Source organism: Sinocyclocheilus grahami, unplaced genomic scaffold, assembly GCF_001515645.1.
Source record: "Sinocyclocheilus grahami isolate Dianchi unplaced genomic scaffold, SAMN03320097.WGS_v1.1 scaffold259.1, whole genome shotgun sequence".
In the NCBI taxonomy this organism is placed as follows: Eukaryota; Metazoa; Chordata; class Actinopteri; order Cypriniformes; family Cyprinidae; genus Sinocyclocheilus; species Sinocyclocheilus grahami.
The window spans coordinates 682,576-708,800 of record NW_015505438.1 but is presented as its reverse complement, the minus strand read 5'-3'; the positions used below and the strand labels follow the sequence as shown (position 1 = coordinate 708,800).

The following is a 26,225-nucleotide window of genomic DNA, read 5'->3' as shown; positions in this document are numbered from 1 at the left end:
TAGAGCCAAACTAAAACTGAAATGAGACATTAGTAATAAATAGTATAGTGAATAAATGAAATAATCATAACTAAACGGTATATGAAAGCACGTATTTCTGTACAATTAGGTGAAATAAGGTGCATTAAAAGTCAATAAATCCTTGATTAATATGAATATTTTAATTAAAAACGTGTCTCCACATACTATTCAATAAAATTCTAGTGCATTTAATCTATTAAATAACAGAGTGAGCGAGTTTTTGGATATGGTAAGATTACATTTATTTTAGTGAATAAAGTACCACATTTCAGCTATCGTTTTGTTAGGATGGGTACACAAAATGTTATTTTATCCTTGATTCTAGAAAATCCTCAATATGCTTTGTAACAGCTTCATGTGGCTGTAAACATTTAATTTTAACATGGCTTTGCACTATGCACGTGACGACTAAGTCGGTAAATGTGGTGTTTACATGGAATAATCGTAATATGAGTTTGCCTTATGGTGCAAACCCAGAGCCGAATCAGTAGGAAATCGATAAAACCAGCATCTTCCATCCGAAGACTTGTGTCGCATTTCGGGGGAAAACAAAAAAACATTGTCGAACAACAATATAAAATGCGGGAAACTATTAATTTGTTATTCTACAATTAATTGTACTATAAATTATACACTACGATTGGAAAATACTGTAAATTGATAAACTGTTCGGCGTGATGACGTTTAATGTCTCCGACAGCGCCTGTAGTCCCATTTAGCAACGTCTTTTTTAAGAAACGTAACAGTTTAAAAAATCACGAGTGGGGTGTAACTGGTTTGTTTTATGTCGTAGAATAAAACGTGAAAGTATCTTGAGCTTGTGTGAACCACTTTAGGGGAGTCTTCTTTTTCTTCTTCTTGGTGTTTAATGGCGGATGGCATACAACTTTTAGGTGCATTACCGCCACCTACTGATTAGGAGTGTGGATCAGGACTGTAATCTTCAGTAAATTCTATTATATATTTTAGGGGATTTAACCAAACTCCCATTCAAAAAACCCATTGACTCTGGGACGATGGAACAGGAAGTGCTAAAATGCTAACTCGCTTCCGGGTTTTTGCCTACAAAGTGACATCACAGTTCTACCACTCAGTATAGATACTCAGCGCCCCCTTCTGTTAGGGAGGAAAAATTACTATTTTGTAATGAAATACTAGCATTTTTAATTAATTATTTATTTTTTAATTAAAGGTTGTCAATCAAAACTATTAAAAATAGTTTTTGTTGATTAAAACTGTAGATGAAAAACTATTACTTAAAAAAACAACTGAATAAAATAAGTTTAAATTGAATTACTAAAATTGAAACTGAAATAAAAAAACCTAAATAGAAATATTTAAACTGAAATGAAAATATACAAATAAAAGCTCATTCAAAATATTAATACACTAGTAAATAAATAATACTAAAAATAACAACAATTTCATTATTCTCAATATCACCAGATAACAAATAACTCATAATAAATTAAGGAATTATTAATTAACAATAAATTAACTAATGTAAGTGTATCCAGCTTTATATAGTACAGTATATAGTAGCCTAGTTCAGCTGCTTGATGTATCATCATAAAATGTGAATTACAGGCCTAGCCCAGCTCTAACCGGCTAAATGACTATAAGGCATGAAGATATAAACATTAATATGATTTTCTGTAAAGCTACTTTGAAACAGTGTGTATTGTGACAAGATCTATATAAATAAATAAAAGGACTGATGTGCACCAGTGTGCTTTACAGCACAATAAACATTCCAAACAATAATGCACTTCATTCTTGTCATTACATGCATGTTTCATTTCATGATTGGCATATCTGAAATACAAAAGGTTATTTTACATTTTGAATCCAATTTCATCGTAACTCTTATCAGTCTGATTGAATAATTCAAAAATTAGAAAATATGGTAAAAAGCATGAATTATACTACTTATGATTCATTTATCACAATGGAATTGAAATATTGAGCACAATGCATTGTGGGATATAGTACCCAGCACAGTGTGCTCTTTTTTAGTAATAGGTCATCCAGGTATGCACACAGAACATTTGCAGAGGCCTACTACACACATTATACCTATTCTATAGGCTACTGTACTAAGTATGGCAGTAAAGATAAAATAATAACTGACACGTTCCAACCAAAATGACAAGTCAGAATTATTTTTTTGTTTTTCCTTTTCAATGTCTGCTTTTTGTGTCATACTTGTTTAGTCCTTTGGGTCTACTGTGTAGTTTTAAGTGCTTTATAAATAAATACATTTGATTAAATGATTTTTTCTCAGAACTAACTTCACTTGTCCGGGTTCTTTCTAATGTTTAATGGATGTATGAAGTCAGTCTCAGGTTCCCAGGTTCACACGTGATGACTGACAACTATAATGTGTTCAAACACTTGCCTTCATTATGAACGGTATTGTTGATTAACAAACTAACTTGCAAAATGTTTTGCTATAAAAATAGTTTGATATTTTGTTATCGATTGCAGTGACGTCTATTTTAGGCCTAATTTAAGTGTCCACATACTTTGGGCGCCTATTTAGTGTGTTAAAAGTTTTAAGGAAAGGGTTTGTATTTGTGAAATGTGTAGTTTTAAGTGCTTTATAAATAAATACATTCGATTAAATGATTTTTTCTCAGAACTAACTTCACTTGTCCGGGTTCTTTCTAATGTTTAATGGATGTATGAAGTCAGTCTCAGGTTCCCAGGTTCACACGTGATGACTGACAACTATAATGTGTTCAAACACTTGCCTTCATTATGAACGGTATTGTTGATTAACAAACTAACTTGAAAAATGTTTTGCTATAAAAATAGTTTGATATTTTGTTATCGATTGCAGTGACGTCTATTTTAGGCCTAATTTAAGTGTCCACATACTTCGGGCGCCTATTTAGTGTGTTAAAAGTTTTAAGGAAAGGGTTTGTATTTGTGAAATAATGTTAGACCCTGCCCTCGGAAGTGTTTCAGCACAGCAATTCCAGAGCAACGTGGAATCTACTTTCGATGAAATATGAGGAACACGGCATTGTGCTTTTGAGGTCTTTAAGAGAAACACTGATTTTCTCCCGCCACTTTGGATTTGGCACCATTTTGTCTTTCTAAAATCTGTCACTCACTGCTGACGCAGATCCTTTTCCTGAGCGGGTGAGATTTTTATTGTTCGGATGAAGCAGACCCTGCTATCTTCATCCACCAGCAGCTTCCTGTTTCCTCCGACACTTCTCTCTCCCTCCTCATGCTAACCTTCAGGCAGAAATTAAAACCCTTTTGTTTTTACTTTATTTACAATGGGTTTCTTTGTGTTCATATTTTGTGATATTTAACATCCGGACTTCTGATTGGTCATTTTGTTGTCTTGTTGTCTATAAAAATAAAGCTAAATAGAAATAATTAAACCAAATTTAAAATGAACATTGAAAATATAAAAATAAAAGCCAATTCAAAAAATGTATAAATACTATACACTCTTAAAAATAAAGGTGCTTCACGATGCCATAGAAGAACCTTTTTGTCTAAATGGTTCCATAAAGAACCTTTAACATCTGAAGAACCTTTCTGTTTCACAAAAGGTTCTTTGTGGCGAAGGAAGGTTCTTCAGATTATAAAAAGGTAAGAAAGAGATGGTTCTTTAAAGAACCTTTGACTGAATGGTTCTTTGTGGAACCAAAAATGGTTCTTCTATGGCATCGCTTGAAGAACCTTTTGAAGCACCTTTATTTTTAAGAGTGTAATATGCATCTGTTTTTGGAGGACAGCTTTTCGTTTTCCATATTTTAACAGACCCAAGTAGAAATACATAAAATGTACGTTGTAAAATTCATAGATGCAAGTTTTTTTTTTTTTCTTAAGTGTGCCCAATTTTCCACTTCAGAAGCATGCTAAATTCTTCTCGGAGTTCAGTGACAGACTCCAGCAGCTCTAGAAGGATGGAGTTTGTTCTTTACAGCAGTTTTATCAGTTCCAAACACACACAGGAATTCCGGTTTGGGGAATGACCATCCTGATTCCTCACTTCACTGGAAGGTTCAATAAAAAGAACCTCTAACACGACAAAAGCATTTCATTTCTCACTTGTCTGGACAGAGCTGTATAGGCTACAATGAGCACACCACTGAAGTCCTGTTTCTGGAGCTTTCTATGGACCTCCTCATGTCTCAGGCTCACCAGCTGGACCAGCACATCTTCGGAAACAGATCCATAATTTTCAGGTAGAGTTTATAGAACTATAGAACATTTTTCCAAGGATTTTGGGTCACACTTTACATTATATGCTACTTTGGGATTCTAATGAACAATATGTCACTGCTTTTTTGGAGCTGCTTTAATTACACCAAGTTATTGGTAATATTTTAGTTCATTACAGTCATATTTAATATGTAATATATATATTCTGTAATGATAAGTATTGTGGCATTTTTCAGTTGGCCATTGGCTTTACTCCCAAAGTTGTCCTAATACATAATCTAGATGTCTTGTTGGCAGTATAATGCTATCATTATGAGAGAGACTTTTCCCTTTTTCATTAGATCACCTGATTTTACTTCATATTTGTTTGAATTTTTTAAAAGTATTATACAATAATTATAGAGCATTCTGTTGTTTTATTTAATAAAACATTTTAGTTTAACATTTTAGAAACAGTTTTGTTATTTGCTTTAATCACACTACGTCAGCTGACCATAATATTGCGCCTTCTGTTGGCAAATTGTAATATTAAGCAGGGCGTTGAACTGTTAAACGATTTGTTTTCTGCACGTCTTTATCTTCATATAGAATGGTTTGTGTACTGCATGCTTATAATCGTCTTGTTAGACTGGAACTTTTCGATGTCATTTCTGATAGAGAAGTCTCTGTTAATTAGGCTAACAATTCTGCATTGTTTGAAGTATTACATTATGTTTTTCAGCAATGGATGGATTTAACCTTTCATGATTAATCGGGCACCTCTGAGGGCCACTAATGAAGAAAAGTGAAGACTAAGATGTAACTTCTTAAGTCTGCAGAAGGTAAAGTATGTAAAATTGTAACTATGTTTACATTCTCCATGTTTTAAAACCATATACTCTACGTTTAATTTGACAAAATGTTGCCTTGATGAGAAGAAAGGAGCCCTTTTTAACTGCTTCACGGTCCATTATTACTTTTGGTACGCGCTAGGCCAGACTCAAACTCGTACCGTGAGTAATAATGCACTGTGGCAGTGTGTTTATCAGCGTGGAGAAACTCAAAACCGGTTTGGAAGCAAATGAATGAATAGGAAACATTTCAATACGTTTCACTTGCATAAAAACCCAACCATGAGGGGCTCTGACATCTCTATTGTTTTCATTTTAGGTTTGAAATGAAGTAAACTGCATACAATCCAAGCAGTGGAAATTCTGGATGACAACTGAATTTCTGTATGCAGCATTAAAAACAGTCAAGCGGTTGGAAAACCAATTCCAGCTGAAATTAAGAGTTTGCCTGACTGTAAATCTGGGTTTTTGGCTACTGTTATTTTCAATGTATAAGACTTGGTGTAATGTAAATGTACGAAATGTGTTAAATAAATGAATTAATACTACTAATGAATAAATCAATCTAAGAATAATTTCTTTTGTAAAGAAGCAATAACGGTTGAATCAGTTGTTCTTTCGTTGTCTATAGGTTGAGGGGTCCGTGGACGTCTGACAAACGTCTCACCCGCATCCAGCTATTTTTATCTGTACAAAACAATTCGTTTTGTTGCTTGATATTGAAAATGTGTGTCTTACCATATTATTTTAATGTATTATCTTAATTATGAACACACTGGTTTGTAGTGCAAACAGTTTTACCTTTCACTGCATATTCTTCTTGCGGCTAATGAACCGGAAGTCTCGCCCATAGGCTTACTTCCGCGTTGAAGAAAAAGGTGGATAAACTTCTGTATTTTCCATGTTGAAAACAAATTTGTGAAAAAAACATGACCAACTAAATACGCATGACGCCACTTAGTTACAATGTTGATAGCAACCAGCATATGGGATGTCTTAGAGCAAAAGGAGACGTGCTGCGTCCCAATTCGCATAGTATCCGTCCTAAATAGTATTCGAAAATAGAATTAGTATGTCCCAAATCATAGTATGTTTAAAAAAGTATGCCAAAGATTCCCGGATGGTCTACTACTTCCGGTTACTCTAACGGCTAATATTGCCCACAACACATCGCGCGGTGGACGAGGATTCAATTAGAACTACAAACACGCATTAAAAGTGTTAATCTCTGTTAATTAGGCTAACAATTCTGCATTGTTTGAAGTATTACATTATGTTTTTCAGCAATGGATGGATTTAACCTTTCATGATTAATCGGGCACCTCTGAGGGCCACTAATGAAGAAAAGTGAAGACTAAGATGTAACTTCTTAAGTCTGCAGAAGGTAAAGTATGTAAAATTGTAACTATGTTTACATTCTCCATGTTTTAAAACCATATACTCTACGTTTAATTTGACAAAATGTTGCCTTGATGAGAAGAAAGGAGCCCTTTTTAACTGCTTCACGGTCCATTATTACTTTTGGTACGCGCTAGGCCAGACTCAAACTCGTACCGTGAGTAATAATGCACTGTGGCAGTGTGTTTATCAGCGTGGAGAAACTCAAAACCGGTTTGGAAGCAAATGAATGAATAGGAAACATTTCAATACGTTTCACTTGCATAAAAACCCAACCATGGGGGGCTCTGACATCTCTATTGTTTTCATTTTAGGTTTGAAATGAAGTAAACTGCATACAATCCAAGCAGTGGAAATTCTGGATGACAACTGAATTTCTGTATGCAGCATTAAAAACAGTCAAGCGGTTGGAAAACCAATTCCAGCTGAAATTAAGAGTTTGCCTGACTGTAAATCTGGGTTTTTGGCTACTGTTATTTTCAATGTATAAGACTTGGTGTAATGTAAATGTACGAAATGTGTTAAATAAATGAATTAATACTACTAATGAATAAATCAATCTAAGAATAATTTCTTTTGTAAAGAAGCAATAACGGTTGAATCAGTTGTTCTTTCGTTGTCTATAGGTTGAGGGGTCCGTGGACGTCTGACAAACGTCTCACCCGCATCCAGCTATTTTTATCTGTACAAAACAATTCGTTTTGTTGCTTGATATTGAAAATGTGTGTCTTACCATATTATTTTAATGTATTATCTTAATTATGAACACACTGGTTTGTAGTGCAAACAGTTTTACCTTTCACTGCATATTCTTCTTGCGGCTAATGAACCGGAAGTCTCGCCCATAGGCTTACTTCCGCGTTGAAGAAAAAGGTGGATAAACTTCTGTATTTTCCATGTTGAAAACAAATTTGTGAAAAAAACATGACCAACTAAATACGCATGACGCCACTTAGTTACAATGTTGATAGCAACCAGCATATGGGATGTCTTAGAGCAAAAGGAGACGTGCTGCGTCCCAATTCGCATAGTATCCGTCCTAAATAGTATTCGAAAATAGAATTAGTATGTCCCAAATCATAGTATGTTTAAAAAAGTATGCCAAAGATTCCCGGATGGTCTACTACTTCCGGTTACTCTAACGGCTAATATTGCCCACAACACATCGCGCGGTGGACGAGGATTCAATTAGAACTACAAACACGCATTAAAAGTGTTAAAAACTACAAACATGGCGGATATACGCGACCAAGGTATATAAACGGATTTGAGTGATAAATAATCAATGTCTAATCTGATGGGAAAATATTAATTTAATGTTATCCACGTTATATTTCATCTGCGGCAACACTGTGAACTTTTATAATGATACTTTTGGTCATTAACTTTTAAATGCATCATTATGCAAACACATGAACAGAGCATGATAGACCTGCCACTGGCAGATCAACGTGCCTCTTAATTTCTCTCCAATACGGTAGAAAATCAAATTAAACAAAATGTGGATGATGTTAACTGTGATAAGATGATTACCAGGGCAGTTTAAACAGTGGCAGAATGCACGTAACTAAGCAACAGTTATGGGGAAGTAGTATGTCCCAAAGCTTGCCTACTATTCTTCTACATCTTATTTGATGACTCTGGTAACCTTTTTACTTATGAGCAATTTATGACTTATACCACAATTTCCCGATTCCTCCAAAAGAGTTCAACACAGTGGTTAAAGCAATCTCACCTGGGTTAATTCATCTTGTTAAAAGCCACTCCCTATATACTCAAAGAAGAACAATCTACTTTGTTCTTGGATGGAATCGATTTTTTAGACAAGAAATGTACCAATAGACATGTACGCCAAATCTTTCGATTCAAGAAAAAGATTTCTCCAAGAGGAAAGTTCTATTGGAGATCTTTGGTAGAAGATACAGATTGGAGAATGGCCTGGCTTTTACCTGGAAAATACTGTATTTCCAATAAAGCTAAAGAAATACATTTCAAAATTTTGTATAAAATATATCCTGTAAACTCTAATATTTCTAAATATCTGGACATTGACAGTTCATGTGCTTTTTGTAAGCAATCAGAAGAGACATTTGCACATTTGTTTTATGATTGCCCAATATCCAAGCAATTTTGGTCTGACCTTGGCTCCTATATATTCGATTCGGCCAATGTTACTTATTCTTTCAGTCTAAAAGAGATTCAAACGTGAGTTTTGAGCAGTGTAGAGTAGCGCTTGTTGTTTGTCATTTCTTCGATCACAAATGCAGATATGGTTTTATGTTTATGTGGCGCGATGCAACGCAACATGTAAAAAGACAGTATAAATCATTATAATCCATAATTATGTCACCACTGGATGCAACAAATGCCTCGTTTATAACGGGTTTTAATGTTTTTGTCTTGTCGCGCCGGGACACGGCATCACAGTATGGTAAGGGGCATAACATTTCCGTCACACGCTTGAGGTATTCAGCCAATCACAATGCACTGGATATCTGGCCAATCAGCGCACACCTCGCTTTTCAGAACGATGAGCTTTGTAAAAATCGATGCCTTTCAGAAAGGCGGGGCATAGAGGAGAAACAATAATGTACAGTATGTGGAAAATAATGTGTTTTTTTTTACCTTAAACCGCATAAACACATTTCATTACACCAAATACACAAAATAATGTTATTTTTAGCAGCATCATATGACCCCTTTAACATGGCGCTGAACAAGAATCAACTCACTGGACCCAATGAAACCACTGCGTTTCACGACAGAATCAATTTTCATTACTTATACCACACGGATGGGAAATCACAGGAAAATAATATCTCCTTTTTTTGTACATAATAAACCAGTCAAGCCAATTTGTGATACTAGTAAAGTTTTGATTGGCATGGCTTTGTTATTGGGTTGTTTACAAGGATAGTTACTTTACCCTCATGTTGTTTCAAACCTGTATGCCTTCTGTGAAACGAAAGCGATTTTGACCATTGTCCATACAAAGTCAGTGGGCTCAAATGTTGTTTGGTTCCCAACAGTCTTCAAAATATCTCATTTGTAATGACATTAGGGTGAGTAAATGGTAACAGAATTTAAATTTGTGGGTGAACTATCCTTTAAACTTTAGAAAAATTGATCCCTTCAGTTTATAACCCACTGGATGATGGATTCCAACCTGTTGGATTAATAAAAGCACAGAACTAAGTCAGTAATGTCAATATAGTTTATTTTATTTGGTGTAGAAGAGTGAAATTCCACAGTACACCTGAACATAAATGTCCAGGGAATATTCTCTGGGCGTGTGACCCTCACACACAGTGGAAGCCATCAAAATATAATCCACGAGTTTAAGAAGCACTTTGAACCAATATGTGGAGGTAAAGCGGAACAATGTACAATCAAGCGTGTTAAAAACGTAATGCGGTGGGGTTGAAATAAGACAAACCGTGACCATAGCAATTTCAATCACTCAAACCAATCAGCATCGACCTGATTGGTGAAGCGTCCCTTTGGAAACTCGTCAGTCATTGCTGTCGCTACACTGACGATACGGGCGGACGGTATTAAGGGTTTTGGTGTTGACTTTTCCCTGTTTTTCCTTGGAGCTGTAAGCAGCAAAAATATTGTCCAGAGGGCTGGATTGTCAAGTCCACAAACCTCCAACATTATTCGGAAAGTAAAAGGCACTTCAAAACGTTGTAACAAAATCCAGTGTATTGTCTCACATCATATACACACATGATCAGAAATGAAGGAATGCAAAGATAGTATAAACCTTGAAGTGAGTGACGTTTTAAAACAGTTTTGCTTCATCAGGCTTATAAAAAGAAAGTAACAAAAAGCTGGTCTGTAGCACACGACAGGTTTAAGGTTTTCATGGAGCGAAGAGAAAGACTCGTGGCGAGACGTTTCTGTTGCGTTGCAGAAACTTAAAAAATTGCATAGGCAAGAAAACATGATTCTCGGACCACAAGGAGGGAAACAAAACTAATGCAAATATATATATATATATATATAAAAACAATAAGATTCTATCCTCATGGACAGAAAGTTGAACTTCTCTGAAGTGAAAAAGACATATACTGTATATGCGTGGGAAAACTTAAAAGCAAATGGGACTTCCAAGTCAGCAGCAGTTTTGGTGCAGGGCGGCGCCCCGGTGGAATGGTGAAGCTGTGCGGTGAGCCGAAGCAGAGCAACTCTACAGCTCAGTGTCCTGATAGTTTTGTGTGGTGGTGTAATAGGTTGGTCTGCTCTGCCAGCTGATTTCGAAACTCCTCTCCGGGCTCCTCGCCGAGGCCGAGCGGGCGGCTCTCCGAGTATGGGCCGAAGCAGAGCAACTCTACAGCTCAGTGTCCTGATAGTTTTGTGTGGTGGTGTAATAGCCGCGCTTGGTCTGCTCTGCCAGCTGATGTCGAAACTCCTCTCTGGGCTCCTCGCCGAGGCCGAGCGGGCGGCTCTCTGAGTATGGCAGCTTGCAAGGAGGCGTCTGGGGCTCCGGTCGCGCACTGGAGCTGGACGCAAAGCAAACGCAGCAAGATCAGGGAAAGATTGTGCGCGCATTTATCCTGCTAATTTTTGCAGATCAAATCCAGACAGTTCAATAGGAATGCACGTGATTGGGAATTTCACATAAGATTTCAGTTGTGAAAAGCTGCTTGGTTTGAAAGTAACTTCTGTGTGAGCTGTGCTTCATACATCACTACATTATTGACAAAATACCTTTTTGCTTGCAAAATTTTGTTTATGTGACCACACCTTCAGATCAAATCCAGACTCTTACCCGATAGGTTGTGGCCTGCTGTGGTCCAGTTTCTGAGATTTCATGGGGACGGCATAAATGTCTGGATGTTTCTGTGCAATCTCCATCTGAAAACAGAAATCAAACACACTAGAATTGCTAACATAAATATTTAGGGTTAGGATTAGGGGTAGAAAATGAGTTGATCAGAACTATGATTTGCCACATACAACTGGTATTTATAATTTGGAAGGAGGCATATTTTATCAGTAAATATTTTTGTATGATGAATCATCAATTTTTGGTCTGTTTTCAAGAAGAGAAATAGTGTAAATATTGACAAAATGTTATATGTGACCCTGGACCACATAACCAGTCTTAAGTCGCTGGGGTATATTTGTAGCAATAGCCCAAAAATACATTGTATGGGTCAAAATTATCGATTTTTCTTTTATGCCAAAAATCATTAGGATATTAAGTAAAGATCATGTTCCATGAAGATATTTTGTAAATTTCCTACCATAAATATATCAAAACTTTTTTATTAGTGATATGCATTGCTAAGAACTTCATTTGGACAACTTTAAAGGCGATTTTCTCAATATTTAGATTTTGTTTTTGGCACCCAGATTACAGAATTTCAAATAGTTGTATTTCAGCTAAATATTGTCCTATCCTAACAAACCATACATCAATGGAAAGCTTATTTATTCAGCTTTCAGATGTATAAATCTCAAAAAAATTGACCCTTATGACTGGTTTTGTGGCCCAAGGCCACATATTTAACAAGTTTTATAAATATATATTTTAAAAGTTGTGTTGTCAACCTACATACTGTAGCATGTAGATCAAAATTCCAATTTTCCAATTTTGAATAAAATGACTTCTTAAATTTAAATTAATTTTTTTATTTAAAATTTTAATTCCATTCCATTTATTTTCAGTATGTATACTGTGCAGTACACAAATATATTGTTCCAAAGCATCTACAGACAACAGAAAATATAGAGGACAAAAGGAAAAGACAAATGCTCAATGAAACAATGAATTAAAATAAAATAATCTACCTCCACTGACTCTTTCACAAAGATTTTGAATTGTCATTTTGTTGTGTCATTGTTCATGCAAAGCCTAAAGATGGTGAACACTCACCCTGGCGTTCTGGGCCTCTTGGATCTCCAGGACTCTCTGTGTCCGGGCCAAGTGATCCATCTTCTCAAAGGCCTTCACTTTGCCCAGGAAAGACCTCTGAGAGGGATCGTCAGGGCTGTCCTCCAGAGGTTTGCGGTCCCGTACCGGAGGGCTGTTTACGATGCCTCTGGAGCTGCGGGACACGTAGGTAGGTTTGAGAGCTGTGGGGGGAGGCAGAGGTTTGGTTTTTGCAGGAGAGTCCTGGCTGCGCGGGTGCTCGCTGCTCGCGGGACTGCTTGAACGTGAGTCGTAGTTTCGAAAGGGGTCGTACTGCCCCCGTGACGCCTCCACTTGAGACAGCATTTTTACCTGAAAGACAAATTAATATGAAGAAGAACAGCACTACCGAATTGAATCACAGTGTTTCCTACTACACGTCTCTTCCTAAACCGCAGGAAAAGGCCAGCACTGGATTATATCGTCACCACTGCATTTTTCACACTGAGCTCCATGATTCCAAACACAAGACCTACTAACACAACACTACCTACTAGTCAAATCTCAAACACTAACTAATTGCTCCAGTTTTTCTATAAACACTGCCAAAATACTAAAAACTACTAGAAACACTTTATTATTAAGGTGCAACTCGTTAACATTAATTAATGCATTAGGAATCATGAAACAGTTATAGTAAACTAAAACGAAACTATTAACTATTAAACTTTTAATTGCAATAAAGCGGAAATAAAATATAAATATTACTTGATAAAACAAAATGTGAAAAATATATATTTTAAAATTATTTTTAAAATGTTGCCTTGGCAACTAACTGAAATAAAAAAAAAAGTTGAATGAACAAACTGAAATAAAAAATTTAAGCTAAATAGAAATAGAAATGTTTAAAAACAAAAAAAATTACTAAAATAACAAAAGCACATAATGACTAAAATTTAAAGTAAAATCAAAATGAAAACAAAGTATAAAAATAAAAGCTAATTAAAATTGTAATAAATACCACATTAATATGTAAATAATACTAAATATCCTTATATTTAACAATAAACAACTATTTTAATAGCATTTATCTAGGTTATCTACGCAGTTAATTTCTACATATATTAATACATTTTTAACATATTTGAAGTTAAATCAGGAGTTAAGGCCTGTTCACACCAAGGACGATAACTATATCAGATATCAGAATCCATCCTGCTATATCGAGCTTGAGAATTTAAAGCCGCAGACGAGCGTGCGCTTAGAATAAACAAACGATATCGTTCACTGGTGTGAACGCTAATATCATTATCTTTATAGTTATGTTTCTAGTTATCCTTCTTGGTGTGAACGGGGCTTTAATGTATTTTGAAAATATATGAATTAATAATAATAATAAATATATAATAGGCCTATAATATAAATTGACACTAAACTAGATTTAAAAAAAAATAAAAATACATTTTTAATTAACTTGTAACTTATTGTAAGAGCTTAACTACCTCCATTTAACGTCTTTTTTTTTTTTTTCATGGTCACAGTGTATGTGACTGGTACAATTAGTTCAAAATCATCTAGATGCTGACAGTGGCTTTCAAGTACACTATACTAGTGAACACGGCTCTACAGTGTACCAAAATGTGTCACTGAGCTGCTGCGAGAGGATTCTGAGCTGCTGGAAAAATGGTTGCTCCAAATCAGGCCGTTCTTCTGTAAGAATGCGGGTGCAGTCAGGAGAAGAGTTGTGTTAGAGTCAGTTTACAGTCTTTACTGCAAAGAGTATTTGTAAACTTAAAAATGGATGCATGTCACATAATAAAATGTCAATGCATTTCATGCTTTTAAAGTGTGGCTTAAAGTCCCAATATGTATTTTTTTTATGAAAATATCCAAAAACCACTAGAACAGTGTTATATATTTTGCTGACTTGTGTACTTACATTATCCAAAATGTTTCGAAGAATGTTTAAATCCAGAGAAATAAGCAATTTTAACTAGTGACACGGAGCGTGACCATAGTGTCATTGTGTCGCCTGTTGCACGACCGGAAGGATAATCTGTGGCATAATAAAAGCTCCGCTGCTTTCCAGCCGTGTGTCACGCTCGTTCAGCGGCCTCGTTTCGCTTTGATGGCTTTCAGCCTCACCCTGCTTCATTCTACTACGTTAATAAATCATTAGCTCATCCATGAACATGATTTCTGCCCGAGTCCCATCAGATTGCATCGGCTGTGGGGATGAAGACGACAACTCCCATGATTCCACACTCAGTCACGCCGTCATCAAACTACGCCTTTGTCTATTTGTTTATTTTGAATATGCACCCTCTAGTGGTGAAAATTACATATTGTGCCTTTAAGTGTCTACTGTATGCAAATTTCTAGTCTCTTTTTGACACTATTCAGATATCTTGATGAATGGTGTTTTTAAGAAAGAAAAGCCATTGGGGAGCGTGACACAAGCTCACCTTTGCGGGGTCAGGCAGGAAGGTGGACATTAAAGGGGGACTAGCTTCTGTCAGCATCTCTCTGCTGCCCACCCGCCGGATGCGACCTCGAATCTCTGGGCTGGACTTCCTGAGGATCTGGGGGAGCAAGAAAGAGATAGATAACATGGAAAGATGTCTAGGCAGGGGAATGCCTTTATGCATACAAACATACAGTCAGGAATGCGTTTGTCTTGGGCCAACAGTATAGCACACTTATGATTTAACATTAACATTCATCTATCTATCCATTCACTTTTGTTTTGGCCAATTCATTTTCTTCTTTCCAGCTCTTTATGGTAACTTTAAAAAGCTTTTTAAAAAGCTGTTTTTTAGTTTTTTTAGTTTTATTACCATTTTTAACAATTGATTAATTATATTTCACTGTAAGTCGCTTTGGATAAAAGCGTCTGCTAAATGCATAAATTATTAAATTATTATATTTATAAGGCCTTTTAAATCACAATTTTCCTAATAGTATACAATCTTTTAGGATTATTTATATACTGTTTTAGTAAATATTTTTGTTCTAGTATTCCTTTCAATTTATGATAATATTTATTACTATAAAAGCTAATTTTAAATTAACCTTTATTTTTTCTATTTTTTAATTTTAATTAGTTACAGTCATTATTATGTGCTTTTGTCATTTTTATTAGTTTTTTAAATATTTCTATTTAGCTTTAATTTGGTTTTATTTGAATTGATTGAATTCGAATTCTTTTTATTTTCAATTTTAGAATTTTTGTAATTTTGTTATGTGCTTTTGTCATTTTTATTAAAATGTAAACACATTTACAAAAATAAAATTTTATTAATAAATAAAATGTAATAATTTTTGAAAAAATATTTCTATTTAGCTTTATTTTTTTACTTGTTTTAGTTTTAGTAATCTTAGTACTTCAATTGAAACTTTTTTTAGATAGTTGCCAAGGCAACATTTCACATTTTTAATTAAGTTTTTCAAGTTAAAGTTTTTCATCTTTATATATAACTTTATATACTGATATACCTAGCTTTTTATTACATTTATAACACTTCATTTAACAAAAACATTTTAGTTTTAACGATCACAACCCCGATTCCCTCACAACCATCGAAACCCTGTTAATGATATTTGCTAGAATAATCATCATTTATGTTTCTCTATTCAATACATTTTTAGTGATCAAGGATCTTGTAGTTCCAACATCTAACAGAAGGGGGCAGAAGTGGCTGCTTTTTGCATTTACAGATGCACTTAACGTTTTTGGAAAGCATGAAATCCATGCGATTTGCCATGGAAACTCATTACCATGCACTTCCTGCATTTACAGCATGTAATGCCTGCACGACAAGTGTGTGCTAATGTCTTGTTCTCAATGTGAAAATGTATTTCCCTGCTGGCTCGACCTCTGCTGTCTTTCCTTGAGCTGACTTTGTGCTGATCTAGGCAACTGTGAGGGATGCCAGCGCAGCAAGCATGTTTAAGTGTGGAGATGTCAATGCATGTGCAAGCAGTTCACCCATCACTGGAAAAGATGTATTATCCATATGTGTTTTGGAATTAGCATGCATGCATGTGTGTGTGGAACTATGCACATCCTCTCTGATATCTCCAGGTTATCCATGGCAGTGGGAACCCTGTAGAAATGTTAAACGTATGCATGCATGCTCTAACCTCCTCTGGCATGACTGGCTCAGAGGAGCGGCTAATGGCCGAAACCCGCTGGCGATCAAGCGGCTCGTCCGTTTCGTTATCTGTGTAAGTCCCGCCCTCGTCCGCCGTGTCGTCATAGTCGCTGGTCAGCCGGCTGTCCATGCTGAGATAGTCAGCGCTCATGGCTGAGAGATATGACATGCGGTCGTCATGAACGTCAAGGTCCCCCTCCGTCCCGTCCAGCTAAAAGAGACACATGATGGATCTTGTGTACAGAGAGGAGTGAAAACAAAAAACACAAAAACAAAACAGAACGAAAGCTGTAGAGCACCACCGAAGAATGATGAACAGTAAAAAGCACAGAAAAACAGGAGGAATGACTATCATGACTTTCAGAAAAGGAAAATGAACTGTAAACTGTAAAGAAAACATTCAGGAATACTGGGAAAGATAAAGTGGGAAAATGTGAATGAAGGAGTCTTAAAGTAAAGAGATGTTGTAAAATGTTGCATTAAAGTCAACATGAAATCAAGATTGATTTTTTTTAATGCACATTCCTGATATTAATGTACTGTACATGATTCATCATGATTTAGATAAATTTGATTATACTGTCATTTATTATTTATAAGATGAAAACAAATGTTTTTTTTTTGTCTTAAGATCATAATTTAGTAATCATGGGATACATTTTAAATAATTTTACTGTTGTTTTGAGGGGATGTTGCCAGGTGTGAAATATTCCAGATATTTCCTTATTTAGTCTGTTTCTAACTTTAGCTCTTCATTTTCATCTTTTAAATAATAGCAAAAAAGGAAGTTTTTTTAAAACTACTACTACTATTATTATAAAATATAATTTCTAGATTTTTCCATTTCCAAAAAACTTGCTCTATTTTATCATATTGACATTAATATGTAATGTTATTATAATATCTATGTATTATTCATGCATTTATTATTATTACTATAAGCTGTATTTTAATATATCAGTATTAGACTTTTTATACAAACTACATTTGCTATAATAGCAATATTATTATATGTTTAATTATTATTAGAAAAAACAGGAAAATGTAAAACCGTGCTGCATCTCTATTTTTAATAATTTACATTTACATTTATTAGCATATGCTTTTATCCAATGTGACATACAATCGGGGAATACAGCGATTTCAATAATGTTTCAATAAAAATTTTAGATTCGGTTTGACTCCGAAATACATTAGATGCCAGAAGCAAAATGGTTTGTAAACAGTGTTTCATGTTGACTTTAACAGAAGGTTTTGTTTCAGAGTGGATAGAAGGTGGTGGAGAACTATATCGTCCATTGTTTTTACCTTCCCCTCTGAGACCCACACAGCGTGGGTCTGCTGGTCTCGTATGGTCTCCTTCAAACTGCCGTACCAGGCATCATTAGCCGAGTTCAGATCGATAACAGCTATCAGACCGATGGGGGTGGGACAGAGAGAGAGGAAATCAAAACATTTCGATTTGGGTCAACTGTTCTCTAGGTTCAACTTGACCTATTTATCTCAGTGTTTCCATCAGCTTCTTTAATCGCTTGGAGATTTTCAAATTGGAATCTGTGTCAAAGTCAGTTTATATTGATATGTGCCAGTCACGATAGCTTCTCTTTACTGCACTTCCCTACAATTCAGTTTATAAGCATTTTAATTAACAGAATCATTTTATAATCTATTTTTACATTTTCTAAAAAAGCTACCCAAGCAAAACATGCTTCTATAATGCTAGGATCTTTAATTAAAATGAGCAAACAATCAAATCATGTGAATTTAGACTTTAATGATCCAGAACAATATAGGGTTGAGAAGATAACGACCGATTTTTTCATGAGGTGTCTGGACCCCCAGGACTGACCGGTAAACAGGTGTGAGCAGGTTTTCCTGAGCTTCAGAGCCTGGTCGTGGAGTTTGCGGGCACTGCGGTTAGAGCTGGGGATGATCCTCTGTCTCATCGCCTTCACCCCATGTTTGCTGTCCGGGCTGAAGAGGATGACTATGGGGTACCACTGCGTGTAGTTTAGGGTGTCCACCGCTTTAGGGGTGACGTCCAGGAGAGCGTGCTTGTCCTGCATCAATTACAGAATTGGTCACTGTTCAATACTGGTAAAATGTACAAACACTTATGTCAAACAAAAGAATGCAATAAGTTTTGATTAGCAATTTGTGCATACACAATTACCTGTTCAATGATCTGTCGAATAGTGTTGAGACGAACCACCCCAGAGGATTTCTCTGACCCCGCATCTTTGGGTTCTGTTTCTGATGTGCCATTGAACAAAAACAATAAGTATAATCAAACTACAAATAAGAATACTTACTAAATATGTGCAATGCAATACAAAAGATACATTTTTATTAAATGTTAGCTAAAGCTCTGGATGCTATTACACTATAGACTTTATCATCCATTCGCCCCTATTCATATGCATGGAATGTTTTTGAACATGGAAAAGCAGGTATGCATTCAATTATTATTATTATTATTATTATTATCTATTTTTCTTTTTTTTGTATTTCTAATAGAGATTTTTTTATATATAATATCAGCTATTTTTTATATTATAAATTATAGAAGTACTTCATAACAAGGACCCCCCCCCCAAAATTCTCCATATAAATATGTAAATATATAAATAGAATTTTATAAAATACTAGTGCGGTCAAACGATTAATCGCGATTCATCGCATCCAAAATAAAAGCTTTTGTTTGCATAATATGTGTGTGTTCTGTGTATTTTTATTATGTATATATAAATACACACACTCATACAGTATATATTTTGAAAATATTTACATGTCTATTTATATTCAGTAAATGTATATTATAAATAAATATATTTCATATATAAACATAACCTTTTTCTTAAATATATACATGCATGTGTGTGTATTTATATATACATAATAAATATACACAGCACACATACATATATTATGTAAAACTTTTATTTTGGATGCGATTAATCGCGATTAATCGTTTGACAGCACTATAAAATACTTTTTATATGAAAGCAATAATATGCATTATTATGATTATAATTATTATTATTAGAATAATTTTGAAAATGTAAAAAATGTGCTCCACCTCTACATTTATTAATTTAGCAGACGTTTTTTGTATAGCAAAAACATTAACTTGGCTGTCTGAAACTCTTTATATTATTTATATAATTATATATTATTTATTCATGTAAAATTACATTTTTTATATTTTTATAAAATGAATAGCATGACATCATATTGTCTTGATAATATTAATTACAGAGTCTAAAACCATTCTGCATGCTTAAAATCCAAGTGTGAGCATCCCTTCGGACATTATTGATGATATGGCAGAGATCAACTCACTGGCAATTACAAACTCGTCTGGAAGCTCCTCGGCCAGTTTTTCACAGGCAGCATCAGCGATTGGTCCAAACAGCACAACCGGCCTTCGGAATCCCGCTATGGGAGAAGACAAGGCTTACAATCAGGATTTCAAAGCAGAAGTGATCTGTTTTAGCCTGACTAAATTACAAAATGGTTTATATTAATGGTAATAAATGCTCTTTTAGCTATGTAAAAAGGGTTTAAAGAGGATTAAAGAAGAGTCAGAAGAGTCTTGACCGATGATTCAAAACAGCCTTTTTCAAATTCTCGACTGTGGTTTTTGTCACATAAATCATGATGATTTTATTGGGCAATTTTTCTTGAACAGTGTGTAGGGAGCAATCTCTCTCTGTGATGATGAGCCCATTTTTCAAACGTATTAAAAATTTCTCAGCTGTCTGTGTGGGTATGCAGAGACTTTCATTAGCGGTATTAGGCCGGTCTGCTCAGAGATGTGACTAATGTTGTGTGCAAGCAGCCATCGCGTTATTGAAACTGTTTATTGTGTAAATGATACAGGTACCATGATAAGTAAATTACGATGTTTGCCATCCATTGCATCAGTTGTTTGTGATGTATTTACCTTATAGTTTCTTTTTTTGGCTGCTTTGTGATTACACACATGCTGGTATTGGTGGTTTATTGGTGGTGCATTTTCTACACCAATCCTACACATAAACCTACCCCTTACAGAAAACTTTGTGCATTTTTAGATTTTCAAAAAAACATAATTTAGTAGTTTTTTTTAAAGTTTTTTTTTAATTCTTTTGAATTACGGGGACATAGGCAGTGTCCTCATAAACACCTTCATATTGTAATACCTCTGTCATACCCATGTCATTATACAAATTTGTGTCCCCGTGAACCACCCAAACCAGTGCGCGCACACACACACACACACACACACACACACACTACCAGTCGAAGGTTTGGAATAATTAAGACTTTTTAATGTTGTCAAAAGAATTATCTTATTATTTTATTATCAAATTATTATCAGTTTAAAGCAGTTTTTGCTATAATATTTAAATTGCGGTACATTACCTTTCAAAAGTTTGCAGTAAGATTTACAAAAAAGAAGAAATTAATAATTTATTTTGGCAAGGACGCTTAATTTAAATGGATCATAGGAGACAGTGAAGATATTTATTATATTACATTTTTTTCAAATAAATGTTCTATTGAATTTTCTGTTCATCAGAGAATCCTGAAAAACATGCAACCATTTCCACAAAACTATTAAGCAGCAAAGACGGATTTCAACATTGATAATAATTAGAACCATTATTAATAACTGTGTGCCAATAATAATTAAGCTCCAAATCAGCATATTAGAATGATTTCTGAAGGATCACGTGACACTGAAGAGTGGAGTAATGATGCTGGAAATTCAGTTTTGCCATAATTATAAACGATACATTATAAAATATATTCAAATAAAATAGTTACTTTAAACTGTAATAATGTTTCACAGTATTAATTTTTTAATCATATAAATGCTATTGTTAGCATAAAAGACAAACATTTGATCTGATTTAATATATAAAAATACATAATTTGTGTGTATTTAAATGAACAAATGTGAAATTTGTTATACTCAACCCCCCTAAACTTTAATAATAAATGACTAATGTTTACTACTATTTGGTTAATTCACAGTATCTTTTTTGGGCTTCGTAACTGTTAATAATCTTGAAACACTATAATGAGAAATCCATACTGAATTGTTGAATAACCTTTAAAGTACACTTTGTAGTTATTTTGTTTTGTAGCACCCACCTTCTCTCAGCACCACCCTCTCATAGGCAGGGAAGCGGGTGAAGACGGCCGCAGAACTTTCCTCTCGGCTCTTCCGCACATCTTTCTTCTTGGCCGCCCTCTGACCACGCAGCCTCCAGAAGTCGGCCCGGTCACTTCCTGAGCCCTTATGTGTGTTCTGGACATTTGCCATCTGCTCGGCTCTGATCAGCACGCGAGCAGGGGTTATGCAGCAGCAGGGTTATGCAAAGAAAGCGATAGATTATTATAGAGCAGTGGTACATAGAAGCAGAGTCCGCTTGCTCTTCAATATAAATACAAATTCATATTTTATTTGATGTTTGCGCTGTTTCCGACTGAAAGGCTTAAATGCTATTTATCTTTTAATCTCATGCTAAAATTGCCTGGCCTTCTCCGTTCTCACCTGCTCTTGTTGGGAATGATGCCCTTCTCCAGCAGCTGGTTGTCTTTGCCCATGCGGATGGTCAGCCAGTTTCCCAGCTTACCGTCGTATAAGGTGTCCACCACCTTGAAGATCTCTCCCCGGGAGAAGGCGAGACAGTGAGGCAGCTCCTTCTCATACTCAAAATGAGTCCGGATGAAAAATGAGTCCCCTCGACCGGACACCAAGATGTCTTCATAAACTAGGACACAAAACAGAAACATAAGCTCCCAAACATGTATCAGGCTTAACTGGTAGAGCATGATGCAAGCAATGTCAATGTTTTGTCAATGTGGTCAACCGAAAATGCATTTCAATTTTGTGTGCAATATGGATCAGAAGGCTGAGACTGAGATGTGAAACAAGACTAAAATTAATAGTGCTATTATAAAAAAAAAAAAAAAAGATTAAATAAATAATAAATAAATTAAATGGATAAAAAGGAAGAAAAAACTATAATAATAGAACAATAAATAATAGGTAAATAAATAAATGAAATCATAAAATAAATATAAAATACAAATAAATAAAATGCATAATTACAATGACAATCTAAAGGGACTATAAATGTAAAAATAATTAATAAGCAGACAAGAATAAAAAAATATATAAAAATATATATATTAAATATAATAAAACTCAAAAGGTTATGTAAATGCAAAAATAGATAAAAATAAACATAATAAAATAAATAATATATAAATATACCAATAAATAAAATACATAATTACAATAAAAATCTTGCTGTAAATATAAAATAATAAAAAAATAAATACATTATAATCAAAATTCTGCCAAATCTTCAAAAGATTCTTTAAAAAGTAAAAAATCCATAAATGTATAATATATATATATATATATATTATATATATTTATTTATTTTAGATGTAAATTTTAAATAAGTGACATTAAAATTTAATTCACCACACTAATTCAATAATTTATCACAACATGATGCAAGTTTTCCATGGTTGATGTCATTTTTATTTGTGAAGTGCTAAAACTGTCAATGAACAGACAACTTCAGTGCTATTTGGCTTAGGATTCACAGCGTCAAGGATAAAAGTTTCAGCGGTCAGATTTCCTGTAGCGGTGCCGTCACCCTCTTGATTAAAGCTCTGACACCACATCTTTCTCGGCTCAGACCAAATGAGCCTCAACCCCTGACAGCGCCAGACCTCGCTTTCCCACGAGACACCCACACCGAGAGGAGATGGAATAAGAGAAATAGAGATGAAGACAGGGAGAGAGAGCGATAGAGGGATGGTATGACAGCAGAAAAAGAGGGATAGAGCAGAGAGAGCCGTGTCAGTGCTGACGTCCCGCTGTCTTATGCTGGGGTTAGGAACTTGTTTTTGGTTTCTGGACTCCAAATCCAATAGACTTGGACAAGACGTTTCTTTATCAGGATTGAACAAATTAACATCAGCATGGGGTTTTCATGTGAGGCATTTGGTTCCTCACATAACAGGCAAGAGAAAGCAAAGCTCACAAACATGAAAATCTGGATTTTGGCTTTTGAGCACATGAACACACTTGACACGGCAGTCCCTGGAAGAGCCAAAACTGGCTACAACTGGTTTTGTAGTGATGAGCAAGAAGCCGAGGCCTCTCGACAGGCTCTGTGTGTACAGTACAGGGGGAGGGAAGAGCAAAAACACAGCACTTCTGGGCCCATTCACACATACACTGATGTAATATTGGTCGCTAGTAAATAAAAAATAAATCAATAGATAATAAATCAATAAAAACAATATGTAATTATAATAAAAACAAAAGGTGTTGTAAAAACACACAGATAAAAAAGAGATACAAATAAATAAATAAACTATAAATGAAATACAAAACAATATATTGTAAACAAATAAAAATTAAATAGATAAAAAATGAACAAATAGATACATAGTAAATAAATGATTAATATGTAATTATAATAAAAAGTGTTGTAAACAAATGAACAATAAATAGATCAAAATCAATAAATAGAAAATAAATAAATAAAAAATCATATGTAATTATAATAAAAACAATAGGTGTTGTAAAAAAATACAGATAAAAAAAAATAGACAAATAAATAAATTATGTAATATAATAAAAACAAAAGGTGTTGTAAACAAATAAACAATAAATAAATAGATAAAAAGTAATAAATGGAAATACAATACAATAAATAAAATATGTAATTATAATGAAAACAAAAGGTGTTGTAAATAAATACATTAATTAAATTAAATAAATAAATAATAAAATACAACACAATATATTGTAAACAAATACAAATTAAATAGATAAAAAATGAACAGATACATAACAAATAAATTAATTTATATGTAATTATAATTTAAAAAAATTGTTGTAAACAAATAAAAATTAATTAATAGCAAATAAATAAATAAAAATAAAACGTAATTACAATTAAAACAACAGGTGTATTAAAAAAAAAAAAAATAAATAATTAATTATGCAATATAATAAAAACAAAAGGTGTTGTAAATAAATAAACAATAAATAAATAGATAAGTAATAAATGGATAATACATAAATAAATAAAATATAATTATAATGAAAACAAAAGGTGTTGTAAATAACAAATAGCATAAATAAATAAACAAACAAATAAATAATTCAGTGTTGTTGTGTTTCCTGAGGTGAAGCGAGGGGCAGTTTTGTGTGTTTAATGTGTGTGGGGTGAGCGAGGCTTGTGTTCTCTTGCTCTCACCCTCAGTTTTATTCTGTGCCAAAATGGTCACGACCTCACCCCGTGGGATCTCCAGCAGGAACAGCACGGCCTCCTCTCGCACAATGCCCCGAAAGTCAACGTTATTCACCTGTAGGGAGAGAAAGATAACAAACAAATACAGTTGAAAAGGAAATGTGGCAAATGCAAATCAAATTCAAAGCATTTTCTCTCCTCATAAAGGGGTCATTACATGGAAAACTGTACTAATATGTTGACGTAATGTTGACTTAAAGCTCCCTCCCTCTCCAGTCCACCCAGGCTATTTCTGAAAACTATAAAGACTACATAATAAGGTTACATAATCATAAGTGTGGTCATTTACATACAGAAGATTTAAAGATACAGTAACAAAAGCGGCTTGTTTATTATAAAGTCAAAAACAAGATGACCCAAAATGATCAGAACAAGAACATTAGTAAAACTAATAGTCAACAGAGCTGTTATTTTTGTACCTTCATAATCTGATCCCCCACACGGAGACCTTCTTCTTCAGCCGGACTGCCCTCCTGAACTCCTGCTATGAATATTCCCACATCATTTCCTCCAGCCAACCTCAAGCCAACACTCTCTCCTTTCTGAAAGCTCACCATCACTGTGTTGGGCCTAAAAAGAGAGGCAGAGAGTTAGGTATTTGCTAACATCTCACCTGTGACATCACTTCAGGAAGCACAACACACCAATCATGAAAATGACATTATGTAAAATATATATACAGTATCTCACAAAAGTGAGTACACCCCTCACATTTGTGTAAATATTTTATTGTATCTTTTCATATGACAACACTGAAGAAATGACACTTTGCTACAATGTAAAGTAGTGAGTGTACAGCTTGTATAACAGCGTAAATTTGCTGTCCCCTCAAAACTCAACACAGCCATTAATGTCTAAACCGCTGGCCACAAAAGTGAGTACACCCCTAAGTGAAAATGTCCAAATTGGGCTCAAAGTGTCAATATTTTGTGTGGCCACCATTATTTTCCAGCACTGCCTTAACCCTCTTGGGCATGGAGTTCACCAAAGCTTCACAGGTTGCCACTGGAGTCCTCTTCCACTCCTCCATGACGACATCACGGAGCTGGTGGATGTTAGAGACCTTGAGCTCCTCCGCCTTCCGTTTGAGGATGCCCATGCTTGGCCAATCCATCACCTTTACCCTCAGCTTCTTTAGCAAGGCGGTGGTCGTCTTGGAGGTGTGTTTGGGTCGTTATCATGTTGGAATACTGCCCTGCAACCCAGTCTCCGAAGGGAGGGGATCATGCTCTGCTTCAGTATGTCACAGTACATGTTGGCATTCATGGTTCCCTCAATGAACTGCAGCTCCCCAGTGCCGGCAGCACTCATGCAGCCCCAGACCATGACAATCCCACCACCATGCTTGACTGTAGGCAAGACACACTTGTCTTTGTACTCCTCACCTGGTTGCCACCACACATGCTTGACACCATCTGAACCAAATAAGTTTATCTTG

At 34.8% G+C, this 26,225-nt stretch overlaps 1 protein-coding gene and 1 long non-coding RNA gene across 10 annotated transcripts in view; one reads left to right on the top strand and one right to left on the bottom strand.

The window, feature by feature from the left end:
* The first annotated feature begins 4,075 nt into the window (after positions 1 to 4,075).
* On the top strand, positions 4,076 to 5,788 carry LOC107598974 (uncharacterized). The gene is made up of 3 exons (XR_001610620.1): positions 4,076 to 4,232; positions 4,931 to 5,030; positions 5,359 to 5,788. It is a non-coding gene; the product is annotated as an uncharacterized lncRNA (long non-coding RNA).
* A 4,893-nt stretch (positions 5,789 to 10,681) lies between these two features.
* Positions 10,682 to 26,225, bottom strand: part of tjp2b (tight junction protein 2b (zona occludens 2)) — a 106,691-nt gene continuing 91,147 nt past the window's right edge. For 8 of the 9 annotated variants that reach the window (XM_016290432.1, XM_016290438.1, XM_016290435.1 and 5 more), the window contains 13 exons: positions 25,207 to 25,357; positions 24,734 to 24,842; positions 21,997 to 22,216; positions 21,594 to 21,775; positions 19,794 to 19,889; positions 18,625 to 18,704; positions 18,301 to 18,511; positions 17,760 to 17,860; positions 16,441 to 16,662; positions 14,763 to 14,879; positions 12,322 to 12,669; positions 11,212 to 11,297; positions 10,682 to 10,942 (listed from right to left, as the gene is read on the bottom strand). In XM_016290432.1, the coding sequence (XP_016145918.1) occupies positions 10,771 to 10,942; positions 11,212 to 11,297; positions 12,322 to 12,669; positions 14,763 to 14,879; positions 16,441 to 16,662; positions 17,760 to 17,860; positions 18,301 to 18,511; positions 18,625 to 18,704; positions 19,794 to 19,889; positions 21,594 to 21,775; positions 21,997 to 22,216; positions 24,734 to 24,842; positions 25,207 to 25,357 (2,095 nt within the window). In that variant the 3' untranslated portion in view covers positions 10,682 to 10,770. Of the gene's footprint in view, positions 10,943 to 11,211; positions 11,298 to 12,321; positions 12,670 to 13,810; positions 14,008 to 14,762; positions 14,880 to 16,440; positions 16,663 to 17,759; positions 17,861 to 18,300; positions 18,512 to 18,624; positions 18,705 to 19,793; positions 19,890 to 21,593; positions 21,776 to 21,996; positions 22,217 to 24,733; positions 24,843 to 25,206; positions 25,358 to 26,225 lie in introns of those variants that run through there. The other variant, XM_016290441.1, reaches the window with a different exon arrangement.